The sequence below is a fragment of the Dryobates pubescens genome, unplaced genomic scaffold (assembly GCF_014839835.1).
Source record: "Dryobates pubescens isolate bDryPub1 unplaced genomic scaffold, bDryPub1.pri scaffold_136_arrow_ctg1, whole genome shotgun sequence".
In the NCBI taxonomy this organism is placed as follows: domain Eukaryota; kingdom Metazoa; phylum Chordata; class Aves; order Piciformes; family Picidae; genus Dryobates; species Dryobates pubescens.
Genome location: NW_026530727.1, coordinates 1 through 25,806, shown reverse-complemented (window position 1 = coordinate 25,806; position 25,806 = coordinate 1). Strand labels below are relative to the sequence as shown.

General features: G+C 59.2%; 2 protein-coding genes across 2 annotated transcripts; both read right to left on the bottom strand.

Annotated features, from left to right (window-relative positions):
* Window positions 1-307: 307 nt before the first annotated feature.
* On the bottom strand, window positions 308-22,111 carry SDHB (succinate dehydrogenase complex iron sulfur subunit B). The gene is made up of 9 exons (XM_054179352.1): window positions 21,998-22,111; window positions 21,423-21,429; window positions 20,942-21,066; window positions 16,269-16,354; window positions 11,629-11,765; window positions 10,685-10,801; window positions 7,821-7,922; window positions 5,953-6,075; window positions 308-544 (listed from the first exon to the last, which is right to left on the bottom strand). Exons 1-9 carry the CDS (start codon window positions 22,090-22,092, stop codon window positions 467-469), a joined length of 870 nt encoding a protein of 289 aa, XP_054035327.1. The 5' UTR covers window positions 22,093-22,111; the 3' UTR covers window positions 308-466.
* A 1,526-nt stretch (window positions 22,112-23,637) lies between these two features.
* On the bottom strand, window positions 23,638-25,261 carry LOC128899681 (protein-arginine deiminase type-2-like; the record flags this gene model as incomplete). The annotated part of the gene is made up of 2 exons (XM_054179351.1): window positions 23,638-23,882; window positions 25,133-25,261. Coding segments are annotated over 2 exons (363 nt in total), but the record flags the coding sequence as incomplete, so codon positions are not given.
* Window positions 25,262-25,806: the final 545 nt, after the last annotated feature.

Sequence of the window (25,806 nt, the reverse complement as noted above, 5' to 3'; positions counted from 1 at the left end):
CCAGGAAGGCTGTGGCTGTCCCCTGCCTGGAGGTGTTCAAGGCCAGGTTGGATGAGGCCCTGAGCAGCCTGGGCTGGTGGGAAGGGTCCCTGCCCATGGCAGGGGGCTGGAACTGGATGAGCTCTGAGGTCCCTCCCAACCCAACCCATTCCAGGATTCTAAGCTCAAGGTCCCTGCTGCAACTCTGTCTCAGTTCATCTCTTGCTGTGGAGCCACTTTCAAATCCTCCTCCCACAGCAGAGGTGACCCCAGAGCTCCCAACCACAGACCACAGAGGGCTGGGATTCTCCCAGAGGCCTCATGTCAAGGCTGTTCATCAAGTACCCAAGTTCCTGGTTCTTGACAGTATTTATTGGATGTGCAAACCTAGGGCCAAACACCAAACCCCCAGCTGGAGCCTTCCCCTGCTCCATCAGGAAGAGATCCCTTCAGGAGAAGCATCTCTGTGTGTGAGCAGGGAGCAGCCTCAGGCAGTGGCTGCCTTCTCTTTGTAGGTTGCCATCATCTTCTTGATCTCAGCAATGGCCTTGCCTGGGTTCAGACCCTGGAAAGGAAAAGGTTCAGTTAATTCCCCTGGAAAACAGAGGCTGGCTTGGGTGGGAAAGGACCTTGAAAGCTCATCCAGCCCAACCCCCTGCAGGGACATCCCCAGCCAGAGCAGGTTGCTCAGAGCCACAACCAACCTCAGCTGGGATGGTTCCAGCCATGGGGCAGCTCCCAGCTCTCTGGGCAGCCTGGGCCAGGCTCTCAGCACCCTCAGGGGCAAACATTTCTCCCTTCTCTCCACTCTCAATCTCTCTCTTTGAGTTCCAAACCATCCTCCCTTGGCCTGGCACAGCAGGCCCTGAGAAAAAGTCTCTCCCCAGCTTGCTGCTCAGCCCTTGAAGCACTACAAGGCCACCAGAAGGTCTCCCTGGAGCCTTCTCTTCTCCAGGCTGCACAACCCCAGCTCTCCCAGCCTGGCTCCCAGCAGAGGGCTTCCAGCCCTGCCAGCACTGCTGTGGCCTCCTCTGGCCCTGCTCCAACAGCTCCCTGTCTGTGCTGAGGGCTTCAGAGCTGCCCCAGCCCTGCAGGGGAGGTCTCAGCAGAGCACAGCAGAGGGGCAGAATCCCCTCCCTGCCCCTGCTGCCCACACTGCTGGGGCTCAGCCCAGGCCAAGCTGGGGCTGGCAGTGCTCAGTGCTGCCTCACCTCACCCCCAGCACCCCCAAGCCCTTCTCCTCAGGGCTGTTCTGCAGCCTGTGTTGATACCAAGGACTGCCCCAACCCAGGTGCAGGACCTCACACCTGGCCTTGTGGAACCTCATGGGGCTGCCAATGATCCACTTCCTGGGATGGTCCTGATCCCTCTGGATGCATCCTGCCCCTCTGGCCTGCCCAGCACACCACTCTGCCTGGTGCTCTCTCCAGACATGCTGAGATAATCAGGACATCAGAGCATCCTCTCTGCCTCTGCTGTGCTCCAAGTCACAGCACACTCACAGACACTCTGCTGGCCACAGCAGCAGCTGCCAGAGGTGCTCAGCATCCCCTTTAGCTTCCCTAAAAGCTGGAGTCCAGCCTCATCTCCTGCTTGTGCCCAGAGAAGGGCAACAAGGCTGGTGAAGGGTCTGGAGAGCAGGGCTGGGGAGGACTCTCAGGACCTGGGGGTGTTTAGTCTGGGGAAGAGGAGGCTGAGGGAGACCTCACTGCTCTCTACAGCTCCCTGAAAGGAGGCTGGAGCCAGGTGGGGTTGGTCTCTTCTCCCTAGGGTCACAGGATGTTAGGGGTTGGAAGGGACCTCCAGAGTCCAAGCCCCAGGAGACAGAACAAGAGGAAATGGCCTGGAAGTTTAGCTTGGACATGAGGAACAAGTTTTGTACTGCAGAATTAGAATAGAATAAACCAGGTTGGAAATGACCTCAGAGATCATCCAGCACCCATCTCTCACCCAGCACCATCTGAGCAACTCAACCATGGCACCAAGGGCCTCAGCCAGGCTCTTCCTAAACACCTCCAGGGATGGGGACTCCACCACCTCCCTGGGCAGCACATTCCCATGGCCAATCTCTCTTGCTGGGAAGAATTTCTTCCTAACATCCAGCCTGAACCTCCCCTGGCACAGCCTGAGACTGTGTCCTCTTGTTCTGGGGCTGAGTGCCTGGGAGAAGAACCCAACCCCCACCTGGCTCCAACCTCCCTGCAGGGAGTTGCAGAGAGCAAGAAGGTCTCCCCTGAGCCTCCTCTTCTGCAGGCTAAGCAACCCCAGCTCCCTCAGCCTCTCCTCCCAGGGCTGTGCTCCAGACCCCTCCCCAGCTCTGTTGCCCTTCTCTGGACACCTTCCAGCAGCTCAACCTCTTTCCTAACCTGAGGAGCCCAGAACTGGACACAGGACTCCAGGTGTGGCCTAAGCAGTGCTGAGCACAGGGCACAAGGACTTCCCTGCTCCTGCTGGCCACACTCTTCCTGCTGCAGGCCAGGATGCCCTTGGCCTTCTTGGCTCCCTGGGCACACTGCTGGCTCCTGTTCAGCCTACTACCAACCAGCCCCACACCCAGGTCCCTCTCTGCCTGGCTGCTCTCAGCCACTCTGCCCCCAGCCTGTAGCACTGCCTGGGGTTGTTGTGGCCAAAGTGCAGCCCCTGGCACTGGGACTTGTTGAATGCCATCCTGTTGGCCTCTGCCCTTCTGTCCATCCTGTCCAGGTCCCTCTGCAGAGCTCTCCTACCCTCTAACAGCTCAACTCCTGCCCCCAGCTTGGTGTCAGCTGCACATTCACTGCTGATGGACTCAATACAGAGCCTTGGCCCAGGCTGCCCAGGGAGGTGCTGGATTCCCCTCCCCTGGAAGTGCTCAACCAACCTGGGAGCATGGCACCTGGGGCCACGGTGGGCTTGGGTGGATGGTTGGACTCTGAGACCTTGGAGGCCTCTTCCAGCCCAAACAGTTCTCTGACCCTTGCAGTGCTGGGAGGTGAGGGGAGACTGTGGGAGAGCCCCAAGCAGGCTGTGTCTGCTGGCATGCAGAGCCCCTGGCTGAGGCAGTGCAGCTGCAGTTTGCTGTGCTGCAGCCTCAGCTGGCAGGGGCTGAGCAAAGCCGGCCCGGGGCAGGGACGCAGCGCTGGCAGCTCTCCTCCTCCAGCCAGGGGCAGGGCCTGCAGCACTTCCCAGGGCCTGGGGAGCAGAAAGCTCATTTGGCTGGGCAGGCTTTCATCAGCCAGAGGAGGATCAAAGGGAGGAACAAGTGGCTGAGTGATAGGGACTTTAATAAGGCTCCAGCAGCAGTGAAGTCAGCACTTCTGCAGGGGGTGTGAGGTGACTCCAGGAGGCAGGAGACAGCCTGGCAAAGGCTTGGCAGGGATGGCACAGGAGCTGTGGCTGTGTCACCTTGTCTGAAATCAGTCATCCAGGCACCAGGTGGATCCTAGAATGGGTTGGGATGGAAGAGACCTTAAAGCTCAGCCAGTTCCACCCCCCCTGCCATGCACAGGGACACCTCCCACCAGCCCAGGTTGCTCAAGGCCTCATCCAACCTGGCCTTCCAGGGCTGAGGGAGCCAACAGGCAGGATTAGAGCATGGGAGTGGAGATGTGGGGTTAACCACAAACCTGAGGCCAAGCTCTGCTTCCCTGCTCTGTGGACATTCCTACCTCCAGCCAGAGCTGCAGGCTGAGCCCTGCCCTTCAGCTGACCTATGGCTGACAGCAGCTCCTCAGCAAGCTGCTGTACACCAGGGGATTATCTGCAGCCACTGAACCACTTCAGGTGTTACACAGGCACAGAGCAGCAGAGGTGCTCCTCACAGACATCAACCCACAGCTCAAGCAGCTCATCTTCCCCACATGGAGTGATCTGGGGGGCGGAAGGGACCTGCAAAGCTCATCCAGGCCAACCCCCAGCACTCAGCAGGGACATCTGCAACTAGAGCAGCTTGCTCACAGCCCCAGACAACCTGACCTGGAGTGGTTCCACCCAAGGGACACCTCCTACCTCTTTGGCTAACCTGGGCCAGGCTCTCACCATCCCCACTGCAAAAAACTTCTTCCCTCTCTCTACTCCTAAGCTCCCCTTTTGGTTTCATCCATCACCCCTCACCCTGCTGAGGAGATCCTGCTGAGAGAGGTTCTCCTTGGAGCCTTCTCCTCTCCAGACTGAACAGCCCCAACTCCCTCAGGCTGTCCTCAGAGCAGCTCCAGCCCTCTGCTCATCCTCGTGGTCCTTCCCTGGATGCCTTCCAGCCCCTCCAGACCCTTCCTGGCACAGAGGCTCCAGAACCGGACCCAGAGCTCCAGCTGTGGTCTCAGCAGAGTGGAGCAGAGGGGCAGAATCCCCTCCCAGGCCCCTGCTGGCCACACTTCTCTTGCTGCAGCCCAGGCTCTGCTTGGCTCCCTGGGCTGCCATGCTCACTGCTGGCTCCTGTTGAGCTGCTCACCTCACCCCAGCAGAGAGGGAGAATCAGCTGGAAGCTGCTGCTGGAGGTGAAGTCTGCACCACTGCTCAGGCCATGCAGGACAGACCTCCCTGTACCATTTCTGGCAGCATCCCTCACAGGACCAGCACCTACTGCCACACTCCTACAGCTTGGAAGCAGCTTGTCCACCTCACAGGGTGGTGGGGGAGAGACACTCCTGAGGTGTGCAGCACCAACCCTCTCGCCCGGACGCTCTCACGAGCACAGCTCGCAGGCTGCGCCCCGAGAGGCTCAGAGTCTCACCAAGGCTGGAAGAGACCCCAAGGATCATCAAGTCCAACCTGTCCCAACAGACCTCACGACTAGACCATGGCACCAAGTGCCACATCCAATCTCCCCTTGAACACCTCCAGGGATGGGGACTCCACCACCTCCTTGGGCAGCACATTCCAATGCTGAACGACTCTCCATGAAGAACTTTCTCCTCACTTCAAGTCTAAACCTCCCCTGGCACAGCTTGAGACTGTGTCCTCTTGTTCTGGTGCTGGGTGCCTGGGAGAAGAGACCAACCCCCTCCTGGCTACAACCTCCTTTCAGGTAGTTGTAGAGGGCAATGAGGTCACCCCTGAGCCTTCTCTTCTCCAGGCTAAGCAACCCCAGCTCCCTCAGCCTCTCCTCCCAGGGCTGTGCTCCAGACCCCTCCCCAGCTCTGTTGCCCTTCTCTGGACACCTTCAAGTCTCTCAATGTCCTTCTTAAACTGAGGAGCCCAGAACTGGACACAGGACTCAAGCTGTAGCCTAACCAATGCAGAGTCCAGGGGCACAAGGACTTCCCTGCTCCTGCTGGCCACACTATTCCTAATGCAGGCCAGGATGCCCTTGACCCTCTTGGCCACCTGGGCACACTGCTGACTCATGTTCAGGCAGCTGTCAATCAGCACCCCCAGGTCCCTCTCTGTTTGGCAGCTCTCAGCAACTCTGACCCCAGCCTGTAGCTCTGCCTGGGGTTGCTGTGGCCAAAGTGCAGCCCCTGGCACTTGGACTTGTTGAATGCCATCCTGTTGGCCTCTGCCCTTCTGTCCAGTGGGTCGAGGTCCCTCTGCAGAGCCCTTCTACCCTCTAACTGACCAACATCTGCTCCTAACTTGGTGTCATCTGCAAACTTGCTGCTGACTGACTCAACCCCCTCATCCAGATCATCAATGAAGATGTTAAAGAGGCTGGGGCCCAGCACTGCTCCCTGGGGCACACCACTGGTGCCTGGCTGCCAGCTGGCTGTGGCACCATTCCCCACCACTCTCTGGGCTCAGCCCTCCAGCCAGTTCCCAACCCAGCACAGAGAGCTGCTGTCCAAGCCACGAGCTGACAGCTTAGCCAGGAGCTTGCTGTGGGGGACGGTGTCGAAGGCCTTGCTGAAGTGCAGGTAGACCTCATCCACAGCCTGCCCCACAGCCACCAGGCAGTCACCTGGTCATAGCGAGGCTCAACAAGCTTGAAGAGGAGGAGAGCCCAGGTGGCTGTTTTCCTGCTGGCTCAAGAGAGTCCTCCAGAGGAGCCACACATACCTTAGGGCAAGTCCTCGTGCAGTTCATGATGGTGTGGCAGCGGTAGAGGGAGAAGGGGTCCTGGAGCTGCGCCAGGCGCTCCTCGGTGTAGTCGTCTCTGGAGTCGATCATCCAGCGGTAGGCCTGCAAAGGCAGCAAGTGCTCACCAGGTGCCAGGGCTTGGCAGAGAGCCACTGAATGGGCTGGCTTGGAAGGGACCTCTAAAAGAATGATTCCCCTCACCCTAAACTCCTCCAAGAGGTCAGGCAGCTACGCTCGGGGGGCTCCTCCTCGCCGCGAGCTGCAGCGCAGCCGGAGGTAGAGCTCAGCAGCCAAAGCTGAGGGAGGTTCAGAGACTCAGAGGTCATGGAATGGGGTGGGCTGGAAGGGACCTTGAAGGTCATCCAGCTCCAACCTCCCCCTGCCATGGGCAGGGACACCTCCCACCAGCCCAGCTTGCTCAGGGCCTCATGCAGCCTGTCCTGGAGCACCTGCAGGGAGGGGGCAGCCACAGCCTGTGATGCTGTGTCTCTGAAGTGAGGCACAGGGAGGGACAAAACAGAGCCATGAAATGCTTTGGGCTGGAAGGGACCTTGAAGGTCATCCAGCTCCAACCCCCTGCCATGGGCAGGGACACCTCCCACCAGCCCAGCTTGCTCAGGGCCTCATGCAGCCTGTCCTGGAGCACCTGCAGGGAAGGGGCAGCCACAGCCTGTGATGCTGTGTCTCTGAAGTGAGGCACAGGGAGGGACAAAACACAACCATGAAATGCTTTGGGCTGGAAGGGACCTTGAAGATCATCCAGCTCCAACTCCCCCTGCCATGGGCAGGGACACCTCCCACCAGCCCAGCTTGCTCAGGGCCTCATGCAGCCTGGCCTGGAGCACCTGCAGGGAAGGGGCAGCCACAGCCTCCCTGGGCAAACTGCTCCAGTGCCTCCCCAGCCTCACTGGAAGGAATTTCTTCCTCATCTCTGCTCTCACTTTCCTCTCTTCCAGCTCACATATGCACAATTGGTACAGTCTGGCTTTCTTTTGCCTTTGAAATGCTTTCTCTTTCTGGTTCCTCTCTCCCCAGGGCCTCTTCCTGCTGGTGGTTTGAATCAGCAGGGGCTGAAGGGATAAACTGTGATGCTTCTCAGGACAGCCAGCAAGCTCCAGCTGCCAGAAGTTCAGCTCCTGGGTCAGGGAGCCTCAGCTGGGGTCATTTACCCCCAAACCCACACCCTGCCTACAAAAGGCACAGTTGGGGAGAAAATAGAACCATGAAATGCTTTGGCTTGGAAGGGACCTCAAAGCTCAGCCAGTTCCAAGCCCCTGCCACGGGCAGGGACACCTCCTACCAGCCCAGGCTGCTCAAGGCCTCATCCAGCCTGGCTCTGAACACCTCCAGGGAGGGGACAGCCACAGCCTCCCTGGGCAAACTGCTCCAGAGTCTCCCCAGCCTCACTGGGGAGCCTCATCTCTACTCTCAATTTCCTCTCTCCCAGCTCAAAGCCATTGTCCTCATCCTGGCACTCCCAGCCCTTGCCACAAGTCCCTCCCCAGCTCCCCTGGAGCCCCTTCAGGTCCTGGAAGGCTGCTCTGAGGTCTCCCCAGAGCCTCCTCCAAGCTGCACAGCCCCAACTCTCCCAGCCTGTCCCCACAGGGGAGGTTCTGCAGCCCTTTGATCATTTGCATGACCTCCTCTGGACCCTCTCCAACAGCTCCATGCTCTTATGTTGGGGACACCAGAGCTGGCTGCAGTGCTCCAGGTGGGGTCTCAGCAGAGCAGAGGAGCAGAATCCCCTCCCTTGTCCTGCTGGAAGGTCAGCAGTGTGAGGCTGTGAAGCCTCACATCTAACCTGGGGATTCTGGGCCAGGAATGCCACAAATGGGATCCATCCTTACCTGCATCAGCACTGCAGGGCCCAGGTACTTGTCCCCATTCCACCAGTAGCTGGGGCAGCTGGTGCTGCAGCAGGCACACAGGATGCACTCATAGAGCCCATCCTGCACAGAAGAGGGAGACAAGAGTCAAAGCCACTGCAGAGAGGCAGCCCAAAGCCTTTCCTTTTGCCAGAGGGCACTCACAGGAGCCCACACTGCCCTCACCACCTGCCCCACTGCAGGCCTGCTGCAGCACAGCAGCTCCAAGACAATTACACTGCAGCAGCAATGCCGGGTGGCAGCAGCCCTGCTGGGTGGGGGGAAGCTGCAGCCTGGCCTGGGGTGGGAAGCTGCAGCCCTGCTGGGGTGAGGGGGGGAAGCTGCAGCCCTGCTGGAGTTGGGGGGGAAGCTGCAGCCCTGCTGGGGTGGGGGGGGAAGCTGCAGCCCTGCTGGGGTGGGGGGGGAAGCTGCAGCCCTGCTGGGGTGGGGGGGGGAAGCTGCAGCCCTGCTGGGGGGGGGGGGGGAAGCTGCAGCCCTGCTGGGGTGGTGGGGGGGAAGCTGCAGCCCTGCTGGGGTGGGGGGGGGAAGCTGCAGCCCTGCTGGGGTGGTGGTGGGGAAGCTGCAGCCCTGCTGGAGTTGGGGGGGAAGCTGCAGCCCTGCTGGGGTGGGGGGAAGCTGCAGCCCTGCCTGAGGTGGGAAGCTGCAGCCCTGCTGGGGTGGGGGGGAAGCTGCAGCCCTGCTGGGGTGGGGGAGGGGAAGCTGCAGCCCTGCTGGGGTGGGGGAGGGGAAGCTGCAGCCCTGCTGGGGTGGGGGGGGGAAGCTGCAGCCCAGCCGGGGGTGGGGGGGGAAGCTGCAGCCCTGCTGGGGTGGGGAGGGGAAGCTGCAGCTGCAGTCCTGCTGGGGTGGGGAGGGGAAGCTGCAGCCCTGCTGGGGTGGGGAGGGGAAGCTGCAGCCCTGCTGGGGTAGGGGGGGGAAGCTGCAGGGAAGCTGCCACAGCCCTGCTGGGGGGGGGGGAAAGCAGTTCCTCCTCTCAGCTCCACTGCAGCACAGTGGCCACAACCCCCTCCCCCATCAGCTCTGCACCATGGGGCTGCAAGTTGCTTCATCACCTTCCTGCGTTCCCTCCTTGCAGCCTGCCCCAGGCAGCAGCTGGGATGTCAGCCATGAACAACTCGAGGCCAGGGGACAGGAGAGAAGAAAGACCAAAGTCTGCCCCAGAGCCCAAGGGAGAGGAGCTCTGAGTGTGCTTGGAGGGCATGCCCCACACTTCCCACAGCAAGCAGGGGCAGTCTGCAGCCATTTGACCTCTTTTAATGGTTAAGACCTTTCTGTTTTGGGCACTGACCAAGGCCAGACCCGCTTGGGAGTGACACTGGGCAGAAGACAAACTCTGGAGGAGCAGAGGGTCCTTCCCAGTAGCTCAACCAACCCCTTCTGGGCAAGGGAGAGACTCCAGCCTGGCTTAATTTAGGAGTCTGAAAGCTGGAAGGTCTCATTAGCTGTAGTTCAGCAAGGCAGCTGATGCCAGAACCCCTTGGAGCTTGCCTTAATCTCCTGGCAAGACTTGGCTAAGCCAGAGTTACCTCCTTGCTCTCCCACTTCAGCTTAGCTCTAATTTTGCTGCTTCAAACAACTGAGGATTTGAAGGATGAATAAAAGGTGTGAGTTTGGCAGCAGAGGCTGCATCCAAGCTCCTCCTGCTAAGAGGAGGCTCTCAAAGCAAGAGGAGCATCAGGCAAGGAGATAAAAAGCAACTTGACAAGCTGTGAGCAAGACTCAGAGAGCTCTCACTCTTCATTTGAGGTTTGCTCACACAGAATGGGGGTGGGGGGGTTGGAAGGGACCTCTGGAGACTGAGCCCAAGCCCCCTGCCACAGCAGCATCACCTGGAGCAGGTCACACAGGAACACATCCAGGAGGGTTTGGAAAGTCTCCACACAAGGAGACCCCACAAACCTCTCTGGGCAGCCTGCTCCAGGGCTCTGTCACCCTCACAGCAAAGAAGGTTCTCCTCCTGTTGAGGTGGAAGGAACTTCCTGGGCTCCAGTTTGTGTCCCTTGCCTCTTGTCCTATCACTGGAGGAGCCTGGCCCCCTCTTCTTGCCCCCAGCCCTCAGATATTTAGAGACATTAATAAGGTCTCCTCTGGGGCTGCTCTTCTGCAGGCTCTCAGCCCCAGGGCTCTCAGCCTTTGCTCCTCACAGAGCTGCTCCAGCCCCTTCAGCATCCTCACAGCCTCCATGGGACTCTCCCCAGCAGTTCCCTGCCTCTCTTGAACTGGGGAGCCCAGCACTGCACCCAGGACTGCAGGTGTGGCCTCATTAGGGCAGAGCAGAGGGGGAGGAAAACCTCCCTTGGTCTATTGGCCACACTCTTCTTGATGCACCCCAAGAGACCACTGCCCCAACACAAGCAACACCAGCAGCTCAAGGCAGGCACCCCCAGCCTTGCACTACCACACTGTGCTGCTCCCTCCACACCCACAGGCTTCTGCCATTCACTTTTAGAGCTGGAGAAGGCAGCAGCAGCAAGGTGAGAGCCTGCTGCAGCCAGATGACAGAGAGTGCTGAGCCTGGCAGGCTGCACCAAGGGCACAGCCTTACCTCCAGCTGAGTGTTCCAGGCCTGCAGCACTGTCACAGAGACACAGAGCTCTGCAGCACAGACAGTGGGAGCTGAGCTCAGAGTTTCCAGCACCACCAGCGCTGCCTTTCATTAGCACACAGCTTGCCCCCAGCAATGCAGGCAAGCCATGAGGCTGCACTTCCACCCACAGGGGGGTGGGGATGGGGGCTGTGCAGCTTGGGCAGGAAAGGAAGCAGAGGGTAACTGCACATTAATGTTTAGCCCTGCTCTTATCTGGAAGGGAAGCAAAGAAAGCAGGAACCAGTTTCTGGCGGTCTTCTATGGACTGCAGGTACTGCTGCTTGCCCTCTTTGGACTCATCCTTCTTCTTCAGGTAAGGCTCAATGGATTTGTACTGAGCATAGAAGTTGCTCAAGTCCTAGGAGTAAAAAGCAAAGAGGTGATGAGGACACAGAATGGTTTGGATTGGAAGGGACTTTAAAGCTCATCCAGTTCCAACCCCCCTGCCATGCACAGGGACACCTCCCACCAGCCCAGGCTGCTCAAGCCTCACCTGGCCTTGAACACCTCCACAGCCTCCCTGGGCAGCCTGTGCCAGAGTCTCCCCAGCCTCACTGCAAAGAATTCCTTCCTCATCTCCAGTCTCAATCTCCCCTCTCTCAGCTCAAAGCCATTGTTCCTCACCCTGGCACTCCCAGCCCTTGTCACAAGCCCCTGCCCAGCTCTCCTGGAGCCCCTTCAGGTCCTGGAAGGCTGCTCTGAGGTCTCCCTGGAGCCTTCTCTTCTCCAGGCCGAACAGCCCCAACTCTCCCAGCCTGGCCCCCACAGGCAAGGTGCTCCAGCCCTCTGCTACACCTGCTCCAACTCCAACAGGAGGCATTTCCTACCTCAACCTGCCACATTCCTCCTCATGAGGAGAGATTTAGTCACTGCTGCGAAGCTCAGACCCACCCAGGCCAACAAACACCAGCAGGAGACAAGCGAGTCGTGAGCCAGAGCCCTGGAGCAGGCTGCCCAAACAGGTGGTGGAGTCTCCATCTCTGGAGATTCTCAAGGCCCACCTGGAGGTGTTCCTGCATGACCTGCCCTCGGGCAGGGGGCTTGGGCTGGCTGATCCCTTCCAAGCCCTCCCACCCCCTGAGCCCCGAGGCCGGCGCGGTATCCCAACACGCGCCGCGGGCTGCCGGGAGCGGTGCCCTGCCTGGCTGCAAGGCTGACAAAGGGGGGTGGGGGGTGGACACTCACAGGAACAAGGTCCTTCACCACATACATGTGGGGCAGAGGGTAGATCTTGGTGACCTTGCTGAGATCAGGATCAATTTTTTTGATGCAGGCCAGGGTGTTGCCTCCAGCGATGTTCATGGCGCAGGAGCCGCAGATCCCTGCGGGGGCAAGAGGAAAGCATCACTCAGACCTCTGCCTTCCCACCCTGCCTGCAGGCAGCAGTGCTGGGCCCCAGCCTGCTCAATGCCTTGATGGATCATCAGGACAAGGGGATTGAGCCCACAGGTGGGGCAGGCTGTGGATGAGGTCTGCCTGGGCTGCAGCAAGGCCTTTGCCACCATCCCCCACAGCAAGCTCCTGGCCAAGCTGTCAGCCCCTGGCTCGGGACAGCAGCTCTCTGAGCTGGGTTAGGAACTGGCTGGAGGCTGAGCCCAGAGAGTGGTGGGGAATGGTGCCACAGCCAGCTGGCAGCCAGGCACCAGTGGTGTGCCCCAGGGATCAGTGCTGGGCCCCAGCCTGGTCAATATCTTTATTGATGATCTGGAGGAGGGCATTGAGTCCATCAGCAGTGAATTTGCAGCTGACAGCAAGCTGGGGGCAGGAGTTGATCTGTTAGAGGGTTGGAGAGCTCTGCAGAGGGAGCTTGCCAGGCTGGGCAGAAGGGCAGAGGCCAACAGGATGGCATTCAACAAGTCCAAGTGCCAGGGGCTGCACTTTGGCCACAACAACCCCAGGCAGTGCTACAGGCTGGGGGCAGAGTGGCTGAGAGCAGCCAGGCAGAGAGGGACCTGGGGGAGCTGGTTGGTAGTAGGCTGAACAGGAGCCAGCAGTGTGCCCAGGTGGCCAAGAAGGCCAAGGGCATCCTGGCCTGCAGCAGGAAGAGTGTGGCCAGCAGGAGCAGGGAAGTCCTTGTGCCCTGTGCTCAGCACTGCTTAGGCCACACCTGGAGTCCTGTGTCCAGTTCTGGGCTCCTCAGGTTAGGAAAGAGGTTGAGCTGCTGGAAGGTGTCCAGAGAAGGGCAACAGAGCTGGGGAGGGGTCTGGAGCACAGCCCTGGGAGGAGAGGCTGAGGGAGCTGGGGTTGCTTAGCCTGCAGAAGAGGAGGCTCAGGGGAGACCTTCTTGCTCTCTGCAACTCCCTGAAGGGAGGTTGGAGCCAGCTGGGGGTTGGGCTCTTCTCCCAGGCAGCCAGCACCAGAACAAGAGGACACAGTCTCAAGCTGTGCCAGGGGAGGTTCAGGCTGGATGTTAGGAAGAAATTCTTCCCAGCAAGAGAGATTGGCCATGGGAATGTGCTGCCCAGGGAGGTGGTGGAGTCCCCATCCCTGGAGGTGTTTAGGAAGAGCCTGGCTGAGGCCCTTGGTGCCATGGTTGAGTTGCTCAGATGGTGCTGGGTGAGAGGTTGGACTGGATGATCTCCAAGGTCTTTTCCAACCTGGTTAATTCTATTCTATTCTAAGAGCCTCTCTTGGCCCCAAACTTGCCCCTGGGGCCCCCTTCAAGAAACTCTGCAGTGAGGAGGAAGAGGCCAGAAGCTTCCATTGGGCTAAAGATGTTGCTACTTAAAGAACAAAGAGAGGAGGCACTTTCATCAGAGCCCAAACCACCCTCTCAGGAGGCAAGCAGCTTGGACTCCTCCTCCCCTTCACAGCACTCAGCAGGGCTCCATGCTGCTTGGGCTGGGGAGAGCACTCAGCTGGGCTGCCTGAAGCACAAGTGGTGGTGAAGTGAAGCAGCCAAAGCCTGGATTGTGCCATGGGAAGCAGGGACCCCCCCCCGCCCCCCCCAGCAGCCCTGCACTTCACAGATTGATAGAATGGGTTGGGTTGGAAGGGACCTTAAAGCTCATCCAGTTCCAACCCCCCTGCCAGGGGAGGAACAAGTGGCTGAGTGACAGGGACTTCAATGAAGCTCCAGCAGCAGTGAAGTCAGCACTTCTGCAGGGGGTGTGAAGTGACTCCAGGAGGCAGGAGACAGCCTGGCAAAGGCTTGGCAGGGATGGCACAGGAGCTGTGGCTGTGTCACCTTGTCTGAAATCAGTCATCCAGGCACCAGGTGGATCCTAGAATGGGTTGGGATGGAAGAGACCTTAAAGCTCAGCCAGTTCCACCCCCCCTGCCATGGGCAGGGACACCTCCCACCAGCCCAGGTGGCCAACCTGGCCTTGAACACCTCCACAGCCTCCCTGGGCAGCCTGTGCCAGAGTCTCCCCAGCCTCACTGCAAAGAATTTCTTCCTCATCTCCAGCCTCAGTCTCCCCTCTCCCAGCTCAAAGCCATTTTCCCTCACCCTGGCACCCCAAGCCCGTGTCACAAGTCCCTCCCCAGCTCTCCTGCAGCCCCCTTCAGGTGCTGGAAGGCTGCTCTGAGGGCTCCCTGGAGCCTTCTCTTCAGGCTGAAGCATCCCTGTTATGGGCAGAAGCATCCCTGAAGGTCAGGGCCATGAAATGAAGCCTGTGAGAGGAGCTTCTCCTCCTGCCTCCTGCAGCCAGGGTGCCATCAACTGCCCTCCTTCACTCCCAGAGGTGAGAGGACAGACACTCACCAGAACAAACAGCATATAAATAGCTTAACAAATGGATTAAATGACACCACTAATGATCTCCCAGTGACAGAAGGATCAGATGAAGGCCAGGAAAGGCCAAGGTTTACAGGAAAATAAACCAAACCCCACTGCAGCCCTGCCACAGATACTGCTGGGGTCAGGAGCTCAGGTATCCAACCCAGCCTGGGGCCCAAACCCTCACAGCAAGAAGCAGACAAATGTCCAAAGGGCAAAACTCTCATTGCAGAGGCTCTGAGAAGCTATCAATGGCTGTGAGTCAGAGAAATGCCTGATGTGCTGGCCTGGCCCCAGCTGCCAGAGAGAGGCTGCCCCTGCTGCCAAGGTTATTCCTCCCACTGCAGAGAGGGTGACAACTATTTTCCAGTCAACTGGAGAGGGACCCAAGGCTGCAGGCACAGATCCATGAGCATGCAACAGGAATGTGTGGTTGGAAGGTGGTTGAAGAGGGGAGGTGGTGGTGAGGGGAGAGAGATCTGAACCAGCTCAGCTTGCAAACCTGTCTTCAAAGGAAACCACTGAGGGCAAACAAATCCCAGCTGCTGAGGAGCAGGGAGGGCTACAGAAGAGCAGACAGTGGGAAGAGTCAGAGTGGAGGAAATTCCTCCACTTGCCATGCAGATGCCAGGAGGAAACTGCTGGGCTGGGAGAGTGCTTCTCATCGAGGGCCAAGTCAAAACACCTCCAGGCAGCGGCTGCACAGCAACCTCTCCTGCTGGCAGACCCAGCCCACTGAACCAGAAGCCATTCCACAAGGCCATCCTCCCTTCCTCCACTCCCCCAGGGACTGTTTGAAGCTCAGCATCAGCCCCCCCCAGTTAGAACTTTGACAGGGAAGGTCAACTGGAAGAAGGGAAGGGCTCCAGAGGCAGCTGAGCTGCTTTGTGGGCAGCAGCAGCAGGCAGTGGCTCTGCAATGAGAAACCACCAGCTGGCCTTTGCCTCCCTCCCTCCTGCAGCTGAGCCCAAGGGCCCCCCACAAAGAAATGCATAAATGCTCTCCCCCCCTCCCCCCAATTCCTGAAGCTATTCCTAGAAGTCCTAAGCACTCTTCCAGCTCCACCCTTCCTGCTTCCACAGCAGCCCCTGCCAGCCATTCCCACTGGCCAGCTCTGCCCCCTCAACTTCCCTGCCCTCATCTCTTCTCTTGCTCCACTCCCCTGCAGGGCTCAGCACTGGAGGGCAGTGAGCTGAACAAGATTAGGACACAAGACTGGCAGGACTGGGGCTGTTGAAGCAGACTGCTCACAGCTCACTGGGCTGTGATTACAGCCTCTGAAGGTGAGCTTCAGCCTCACCTCTTGATTCACTGCAGCAGCTGGGAGAGGAGTGTGGTGGCAGCTGCCATCTACCCTGAAGTGTGCTAAGTGGTCACAAGTGCCACCAGCAGCAACAAAAGGTCTCCAATGGCCAAGGCTGGGTGAGGAGAGGCTTGAGAGCAGTCTGGAGGAGAAGGACTTGGGAAGCTCAACATGAGCCAGCAATGGTCACTGGCAGCCCAGAGCCAGCTGTGCCCCTGGGCTGCAGCCAGAGCAGGGAGAGCAGCAGCACAGGGAAGGGACTCTGCCCCTCTGCTCAGACCCCACCTGCAGCACTGCCTCCAGCTCTGGGGCCCCCAGCACAAGAAAGACCTGGAGCTGGTGGAGAGGCTCCAGAAGATGAACAGAGGGCTGCAGAACCTCCCCTGTGGGGACAGGCTGGGAGAGCTGGAGCTGTTCAGCCTGGAGAAGGTGCCTGTACCAGTACCTGAAGAGGGCTCCTGGAGAGCTGGAGATGGACTTTGGACAATGGCTGGGAGTGCCAGGATGAGGGACAATGGCTTTGAGCTGGGAGAGAGGAGACTGAGAGTGGAGATGAGGAAGAAATTCCTTAGAGTGAGGCTGGGGAGACTCTGGCACAGGCTGCACAGGGAGGCTGTGGCTGTCCCCTGCCTGGGGGTGTTGAAGGCCAGGCTGGATGAGGCCTTGAGCAGCCTGGGCTGGTGGGAGGTGTCCCTGTGCATGGCAAGGAGCTGGAACTGGCTGAGCTGTAAGGTTCATTCCAAGCCAAGCCAGTGGCTGAGTGCCAGGCTCCATGCTGGCAGGGTGGAAATTCCTCCTTACCTTCCCTGCAGGACCTGCGGAAGGTCAGAGTGGAGTCCACCTCGTTTTTAATCTTGATCAGGGCATCAAGCACCATGGGCCCACACCTGGGAGGGGGAAAAGGGAGCTTGTGAGACTCTGTCATCCCCCCTCAGCCTCAGGGCTTGATGTCTGCTGCCCAACAAAGCAGCCACTACAAGGGCTTTGGCCAACTGTAATTAAAACCCACATCTTGTTTGGCTAATCCCAGGCAAGAAGGCAGAGATCAGGGCAGGGCAGGGGCAGGGTGGACAGCAGGAGGAAGTGCTGCATAATGAGGGTGGTGAAACACTGGAACAGGTTGCCCAGGGAGGTGGTTGAGGCCCTGAGCCTGGAGACATTCAAGGTCAGACCTGATGTGGCCCTGGGCAGCCTGCTCGAGGAGAGGAGAGGAGAGGGACGGAGAGGAGAGGGACGGAGAGGAGAGGGCAGGAGAGGAGAGGGCAGGAGAGGAGAGGGAAGGAGAGGAGAGGGAAGGAGAGGAGAGGGCAGGAGAGGAGAGGGCAGGAGAGGAGAGGGCAGGAGAGGAGAGGGCAGGAGAGGAGAGGGCAGGAGAGGAGAGGGCAGGAGAGGAGAGGGCAGGAGAGGAGAGGGCAGGAGAGGGCAGGAGAGGAGAGGGCAGGAGAGGAGAGGGAAGGAGAGGGAAGAAGAGAATAGACTAGACTATAATAGGAAAGGAATAGAATAGGAATAGAATAGATCAGTTTGGAAGAGACCTCAGAGATCATCAAGTCCAACCTCTCCCCCAGCACCATCTGATCAACTCAACCATGGCACCAAGTGCCTCATCCAGGCTCTGCCTAAACACCTCCAGGGATGGGGACTCCACCACCTCCCTGGGCAGCACATTCCCATGGCCAATCTCTCTTTCTATGAAGAATTTCTTCCTAACATCCAGCCTGAACCTCCCCTGGCACAGCTTGAGACTGTGGCCTCTTGTTCTGGGGCTGGGTGCCTGCCTGGGAGAAGAGCCCAACCCCCAGCTGGCTCCAAGCTCCCTTCAGGGAGTTGCAGAGAGCAAGAAGGTCTCCCCTGAGCCTCCTCTTCTGCAGGCTAAGCAACCCCAGCTCCCTCAGCCTCTCCTCCCAGGGCTGTGCTCCAGACCCAGGAGGTGGAGCAGTCCCTGCTGAGTGCAGGGGGGGGGGTCAGGCAAGATGACCTCTGAAGGCCTCTTCCATCCCCATGCCACCTGTGAATCCCTTGACCCAGTGACCTCAGGACCCCTCCATCCAGCCTGGGGGTGGCAGAGAAGCTCTTTGCTACTGCTGATGCCCAGGAGATGTGATTCAGAGAAGAGCAGAGGAATCTGAGCAGCTGGCTCCTGGCTGCCTCCTCTTGGGTCAGGCCTGGGCAGGTCTGCCTGTCCTGCTTAGTCACAGGAGCTGCACACAAAACCAAACAGTCTTGGACAGCTGAGGTAATTTTATGGACAGCAGACAAGGCAACACCCAGGAATTATGAAGTGGTGCAATCCAGACAAAAATGTTAGTTATCCAGCATGTGCTTCTGAAGTCAGGAGCTGCCTCCTTTGTATCTCAGGCTGGCAAAGGGCTCCAGGTGAATTCCTCTGGCAGGAGCACAGCAGAAGCCTGAGCTCAGGGAAATCAAGGCCCACACCCATGGGAAGGTTGCTGCACCCTGGGGAAGCCTGCAGAAGCACACAGAAGCAAGAGCTGCTGGGTGACAGCTGCTGTGTGGCTGTCCCCTGCCTGGAGGTGTTCAAGGCCAGGCTGGATGAGGCCTTGAGCAGCCTGGGCTGGGGAGAGGTGTCCCTGCCCATGGCAGGGGATTGGAACTGGATGAGCTTGAAGGTCCCTTCCAACCCAACCTATGGCAGGGGGTTGGAACTGGATGAGCTTGAAGGTCCCTTCCAACCCAACCTATAGCAGGGGGTTGGAACTGGATGAGCTTGAAGGTCCCTTCCAACCCAACCTATGGCAGGGGGTTGGAACTGGATGAGCTTGAAGGTCCCTTCCAACCTACCCCATGGCAGGGGGGCTGGAACTGGATGAGCTTGAAGGTCCCTTCCAACCCAACCCAACCTATGGCAGGGGGCTGGAACTGGATGAGCTTGAAGGTCCCTTCCAACCCAACCTATAGCAGGGGGCTGGAACTGGATGAGCTTGAAGGTCCCTTCCAACCTACCCCATGGCAGGGGGGCTGGAACTGGATGAGCTTGAAGGTCCCTTCCAACCCAACCTATAGCAGGGGGCTGGAACTGGATGAGCTTGAAGGTCCCTTCCAACCCAACCTATAGCAGGGGGCTGGAACTGGATGAGCTTGAAGGTCCCTTCCAACCCACCCCATGGCAGGGGGGCTGGAACTGGATGAGCTTGAAGGTCCCTTCCAACCCACCCCATGGCAGGGGGGCTGGAACTGGATGAGCTTGAAGGTCCCTTCCAACCCAACCCAACCTATGGCAGGGGGTTGGAGCTGGATGAGCTTTAAGGTCCCTTCCAACCCAACCTATGGCAGGGGGCTGGAGCTGGATGAGCTTGAAGGTCCCTTCCAACCCAACCCAACCTATGGCAGGGGGTTGGAACTGGATGAGCTTGAAGGTCCCTTCCAACCCAACCTATAGCAGGGGGCTGGAACTGGATGAGCTTGAAGGTCCCTTCCAACCCAACCCAACCTATGGCAGGGGGCTGGAACTGGATGAGCTACCTATGGCAGGGGGCTGGAACTGGATGAGCTTTAAGGTCCCTTCCAACCCAACCCACCCCATGGCAGGGGGGCTGGAGCTGGATGAGCTTTAATGTCCCTTCCAACCCAACCTATGGCAGGGGGATGGAACTGGATGAGCTCTGAGGTCCCTTCCAACCCAACCCATTCTGTGATGCTATCAAACCTCAGCCCATTCCCCCTCCCCATAATTTAAGGGCACTCCCACTGGAGGTTGCCAGGGGCAGGCAGGAGATGCTCAGATCCTGGTTTGACATCCAGCAATGGGGCAGCTGGGCTATGAAGACCCCATCAGCACCCCCCTAGAGGAGAGGAAGCTCTTTATTGAGCCAGAATTTGGGGGGAATTGGAACAGGTTGCCCAGGGAGGCTGTGGCTGTCCCCTCCCTGGAGGTGTTGAAGGCCAGGCTGGATGAGGCCTTGTGCAGCCTGGGCTGGTGGGAGGTGTCCCTGCCCATGGCAGGGGGGTTGGAACTGGATGAGCTTTGAGGTCCCTTCCAACCCAGCCCATTCTAAGATTTAAGATGAAATTGTGAAGCAAACCAAGAGCTGATCCAGCTCCTGGCTAACCTTCCAGTTCTGGGACTGCCAATTCTGTGTGAAACAGCTTCCTTTTGGCCCCTGTGCCAAAATTCCTCCTGCAGGTGAAGCTCATCAAAGCTACAAACACCTTCAAGCCTTGCCCACAGCTCAGGGACACAGGCAAAACCTCACAGAGGTCCCAAAGGAAGAGGCCATTTCACTGCTGCAGGCTACTGAGCCAGTGGCATTCAGGGCAGCTGTGCTGAGGGAAGGGCAAACAATTCTACAGGAGCAGAGCAAGATTTGCTTTAGCTGAACATGGAACTGATCTCCCCAGGTCCCTGCATGGTGGGGGTTGGATGGCATCTCTAGAGATCAGCCAATCAAACCCCCCCTGCTCCAGCAGGGCACCCACAGCACCCTGCCCAAGGCACAAGGCCCAGGGGGGGTTGGAAGCTCTCCACACCAGGAGACTCCACAGCCTCTCTGGGCAGCCTGCTCCAGGGCTCAGCACCCTCACACCAAACAACTTTCTCCTCCTGGGTTCCAGTTTGTGCCCATTGCCCTTTGGCCTGGCCCTGGGCACCACTGAGCAGAGTCTGGCCCCAGGGTCTTGCCCCCACAGCTCCTTTGTCTCTTGCTGAGCATTGCTCAGCTCCCTTCTGGGGCTGCTCTTCTGCAGGCTCTCAGCCCCAGGGCTCTCAGCCTTTGCTCCTCACAGAGCTGCTCCAGGCCCCTCAGCAGCTTCAGAGCCTCCCCTGGACTCTCTCCAGCTGTTTTCTGTCTCTCCTGAACTGGGGAGCCCAGAACTGGACCAGCCAGAGCCTTGCTAGGGCAGAGAAGAGGGGGAGGAGAACCTCCCTTGCCCTGCTGGCCACACTCCTCTTTATTCACTCCAGGAGACCACTGGCTTTCTTGCCTCATAGAATCAATAAGGTTGGAAAAGACCTCAGAGACCATGAAGTCCAACCTACCACCCAACACCTCCTGACTAACTAAACCACGGCTTCAATGGGCAGCTTCTTGTCCCCCAGCACTCCCAGGTCCTTCCCTGCAGAGCTGCTTCCCAGCAGGTCACCCCTCCCCTGTCCTGCTGCAGGAGGCTGTTCCTCCCCAGGGCCCCTGGTTGAACTCCATGAGCTTCCTCTGCCCAACCCTGCAGCCTGGCCAGGCCTGGCTGAACACCACAGAGCCTGGGGGGTGGTGTCAGCCGCTCCTCCCAGTTTTGTATTGTCAGCAAACTGTCTGAGGGTCCCCTTGGTCCCTTCTTGCAGGTCAGTAAGGCCTCTCAGCCGTGCTGAGGTCAGGATGCTGTGCCACACAGCTGAGGCCCAACCTCCACCAGGGCTCTGACAACCGCCGCGGGCGGCGACCTCAACCATCCCTTGCCAGCTCAGCCCCAGCACACCTGCCTGCCAGCAAGAGCTGCTGCCTAATGGGGCCCTTACTCACTTATTCAAATCCACTTCATAGGTCTGCATGTGGGGCTTGTCCCCAGGCTTGTCAGGATCCCATCTGTAGATGGCAAACCTCTTGATCCGGGGCGCCGCCGCCGCCGTCTGCGCTCCCCGACGCACCTGCGCCCCAGAGAGCAGCACAGCAGCCCTCAGCTCCTGCTGGGTGCCTCTGGGCTCAGCAAAAAGAGTGGCCCCAGGCCAAGGGCTGCAGGGCACAGCCCTGGCTTCACGTCTGGCCTTTGGGCAAAGCCTCTCGGGCAGCCCTCTGCGGCCCGGGGCTCCCTTCCCCGCCCCCCAGGGCAATGCCGGAGCTGAAGGGCAGCCCAGCAGTGCTGCCGTGGTGCCTGCAGAGATGCTTCCTGCACGGCCCCCAAGGCTCCCCCTGCCCCAGACTTGCCCCCTCCGAAGCTCCCAGCCACATCTCTCCCCTGCTGCTGTATCCCACCTGCTCCCAGCGGCTCTGGCACCCTCCACACCCCCTGGCTCTGCTCACCTCTCCACCAATCACCCCACATCCCCATTTCCTCTGCTTCCACATCTCTTCTCAGCCACGTCCTGGCCCTCTCCCCTGGTCCAATTTCCTCTCGCCCTCTATCTCTTCCAGACCCCTTCCCACCCACTCATGCTCTTGCCCCCCATCAAACCCACCTCCCCTTCTCACACCTCCTCTGACCCTTCCCAACCTGCACCACATCCCGGACCCCCTTCTGTCCCCCAGCTGCCTCCCTACACCCCCAATTCCCTCCAATACTCTCTGCACCCGCTCCTGCCTCGCAGCTCCCTCCCAGAGGCCCCTCCAGCCCCCCGGCTCCCTTTCCTGTCCCCCATCTCCCTTCTAACACACGCTCCTGCCCCCCTGGTCCCTCCCAGGGCTCTAATCATCCTGTCCTACGGCCCCAGAGCCCTCTCCTCTCTCCCATTCCCACACCTCACATACCCCACCCCCGCCCACCAGCCCCCTTAACCTCAGCCCTCCTCACCCTCTCTCCAGCCCCCTATCTCCTCCTCCAACCCTTCCCTAGAGTACCCTCCCGTCCGGCTGCCTGGGCACGGCGGTTCCGCGCCGCTCACCGGCTGCGGACAGGCCCGCAGGAGCCGCGCAGGGACATTCCGCCTCAAGGAGACTCCCACCACGGCCGCTGCCATCTTGGCGTTGCGCAGTTCCGACCCCGCTCCCGCCCCGGAAGCGGAAGGAGCCCCCAGAGCGGCTTCGAGGGATTGGAAGGCAGCCGAGGCTCTGCGCGCCGCCATCTTGGGAGTGGCGGCGGCGGCGGCCGCCAGGGAGGCGCCATCTTGAGTGCGGCGAGCCTTGCGGCGCGCTGCCGGCGCGTCGGCTGGGGCCGTGCGCTCGTACTGCTTGCAGAAGACCTGGAAGATGCTGGAGTCCAAGCGTTCTCCAGCTCTGGCAAGGCTGCGGCTAAACCCTGGCCCCCAGCACCACATCTCTGCGGCTTTGAAACCCCCCCCAGGGGTGGGGATTCAATCCCCTCCCTAGGCAGCCTGTGCCAGGCTTTGAGAACCCTTCCAGCGAAGAAGGTTCTTTTAATGTCCTAAACCTCGCCTGCGGCAACTCGAGGCCATCTGCTCTTGTCCTGTCGCTTGTTCCCTGGGAGAAGAGCCCAACCTGGCTCAAGACTCCTATCAGGGAGCTGTAGAGAGCCAGGAGGTCTCTCCTCAGCTTCCTTTCCTCCAGGCTGAACACCCTCAGGTCCTTCAGCTGCTTCTCCCCAGCCCTGTTCTCCAGACCCTTCCTCAGCTTCCCTGCCCTTCTCTGGACCTGCTCCAGCCTCTCAATGTCCTTCTTGGAGTGAGGAGCCCAGAACTGATCCCAAGATTCAAGCTATGGCCTCAGCAGTGCCCAGTCCTGGAGGACAATTCCTGGCTGAGCCCTGCTGGGCACAGCATTGCTGATGCAAGAAGGCCACCTGGACACACTCAGCCTCATCCCCAGCCTCGTGCATGAATCACAGAATCACCCAGCTTGGAAGAGACCTCTGAGATCATCAAGTCCAACCAATGACCCAACCCTAACTGATCAACCAGACCATGGCACTCAGTGCCTCCTCCAGGCTTTGCTGGGGGGGATGGAGCAAAACTAGAAGTGGGGAGATTGAGATTGGATGTTAGGAAGAAGTTGTTCCCCAGGAGGATGGTGAGAGCCTGGCACAGGTTGCCCAGGGAGGTGGTGGAAGCCTCATGCCTGGAGGTGCTCGAGGCCAGGCTGGATGTGGCTGTGAGCAACCTGCTGCAGTGTGAGGTGTCCCTGGCCATGGCAGGGGGGTTGGGACTGGCTGAGTCTTGAGCTCCCTTCCAACCCTAATGATTCTGTGATCAAGCCTAAATTGTGGGGCCAGGATGCCTGTATCCCACCTTACTGGCCAAGGCACAGACCCCTGTGTCCCTCCCTTAACTCCCAGCCACGCTCTTTTTCCAGGGCAGGTAATGCCAGAGCTGAAGGGCAGCCCAGCAGTGCTGCTGTGGTGCCTGCAGGTGCCCGGACCTTTCCGACCTGCCCCAACGCCAGGCAGGCCAACAGGGCAGCCCCCTCCCCTCCCTGTACTCTCCCACTGATCACTCCTTATGATTTCCATTCCTCAGCAGCCATTTTCCTCACAGCAGATTGGTTTATTAACTGAGTCACAAGCAACACACACGCTGAGAAAGCCTCAGGGGCCGGCGGTGGCAGGGGGCCGGCGGCCCCGCTATGGCCTGACGTGCCACCACTTGAAGGCGAAGGGCTGCCGGTGGACGTTGGTGCCGCAGCGAACCTCGCCCAGGCTGCCGTGGTAGGAGGCCACCTCCTCCAGGAAGCGGCAGCGAAGGCCCAGGGGCTCCAGCAGGGAGCGGGTCCTGCGCTCCAGGCAGCACTCGCCCCCCGTCACGGGGCCAAAGGGTTTGGGGATGCCCAAGTCCTTGGCCAGGATGATCATGGTGACCTGCGGGGGTGACACGGAGGAGGGCGACGGGGTTGGGCTGGGTGAAGTCCAAGGGGAAGAATAAGCCAAGGAACCCCAGGGTCAAGCTTGAGCAGAGAAGGTTTCACCTCAGCATGAGGAGAAACTGCTTCACAGGGAGGGTGATGGAGCCCTGGAGCAGGCTGCCCGGGGAGGCTGTGGAGTGTCCTCCTCTGGAGGCATTCACAACCTGCCTGGATGCATTCCCCTGCAGGGTACCCTGGCTGGTCCTGCTCTGGCAGGGGGGGTTGGACCTAATGATCTCTGGAGGTCCATTCCAACCTCTAATGTGTTGGGAGACTGTGACATTGTGATACCAACCTTCTTCAGCAGCCTCACTCCAAAATGCTGCATTGGTGTTAGAGTTAGAGTTAGAATTGGAGTTAACCAGGTTGGAAGAGACCTTTGAGATCATTGAGTCCAACCTATCACCCAACACCATCTGATCAACTCAACCATGGCACCAAGCACCCCATCCAGTCTCTTCCTAAACACCTCCACTGATGGTGCTGCTTTTCACAGCCACCTTCCCCCACATCTCCAAATCCAGCCTCACCTTTCCCCTTTCTTACACAGTCACAGAATTGTTTGGGTTGGAAGAGGCCTTTAAGAGCATGGAGTCCAACCCTTAACCCAGCACTGCTCAGGGCACCACCAAACCATGGCCCTCAGCACCACATCTCCAGGGCTTGGAGACCCCTCCAGGGATGGGGACTGCATCTCTGCCCTGGGCAGCTTGGGCCAGGCCTGGACAACCCTCAAGGGGAAGAAATTGTTCCTCATGTTCAACCTAAACCTCATGCTGGAGCAACTTGAGGCCATTTCCTCTTGTCCTCTCCCTTGTTCCTTGGGGAGAAGAGACCAAACCCACCTCACTCCAACCTCCTTTCAGGGAGTTGTAGAGAGCCAGAAGGTCTCCCCTCAGCCTTCTCTTCTCCAGGCTCAACACCCCCAGCTCCCTTGGTCACTTTCCATCAGTAAAACATTCCCCACACCTTGCAGTTTCACCACTTGGACAGGTTACCACCTCAAAACTGTATAGGTTAACCCCACAGCAAGCAAAGCCCTGGCAGAGCTGGGCTAATCCAGGCTGGGCTGGAGAGGTTTGCTGGGGCTGGGCAGCTGGAAATATTGTGCTGCTTTTCTTTTTGTTGTGGGACAGCTTTGGGGACTCATCCTGGCTGAATGAGCTGGTTTCAGAAGGGGGCTCAAGGAGCAGGGAGCAGCCTCACCATGTTGGGGAAGTATGGCACAGCTTTGCCCTGCTTGTCCAGCTTGAAGAGGGCTGGCAGGTCGATGATGTCCTCCTCTGTCAACCCCAGCTCCTTCTTGAGGACGTCCCTGTTCCAGTCGATGCAGCGCTGGAGGGGACCACAGGGTCACAGAAGGGTTTGGGCTTGTCCTCAGCAGGGGCCACCCAACACCAGCCCCACAGCTGGGGACCATGCTCACCTGCACCCCCCATCCCTTTCCATTTAGCCCCAGGGTGGGGCTAAACCTTCAGGCAGGTGTTGGACTCTGATTCATCTCTGGTGTGAGATGCTTTTGGGGACCATGCTCACCTGCATCCCCCACCCCCTTCCATCTGCTCCTTTCCATCCTTGGAGGTTTTCAAAGCCAGGTTGGTGTGAGATGCTTCTGGGGACCGTGCCCACCTGCATCCCTCCTCCTCAACCTGCTCTTCTCCATCCCTCCAGGTGTTCAAGACCAGGTTGGATGGGGCCTCGAGCAAGCTGTGCTGGTGTGAGGTGTCCCTGCCCAGGGCAGGGGGTTGGAACTGGATGATCCTTGAGGTCCCTTCCACCCCTGACAATTCCATGACTCAATGATTCTAGACCACACAGCTCCAGGAAAATGCTGATGGGAAAGCCAACTCAATGGCTTTCTGATGCCTTTCCCCCTTCAG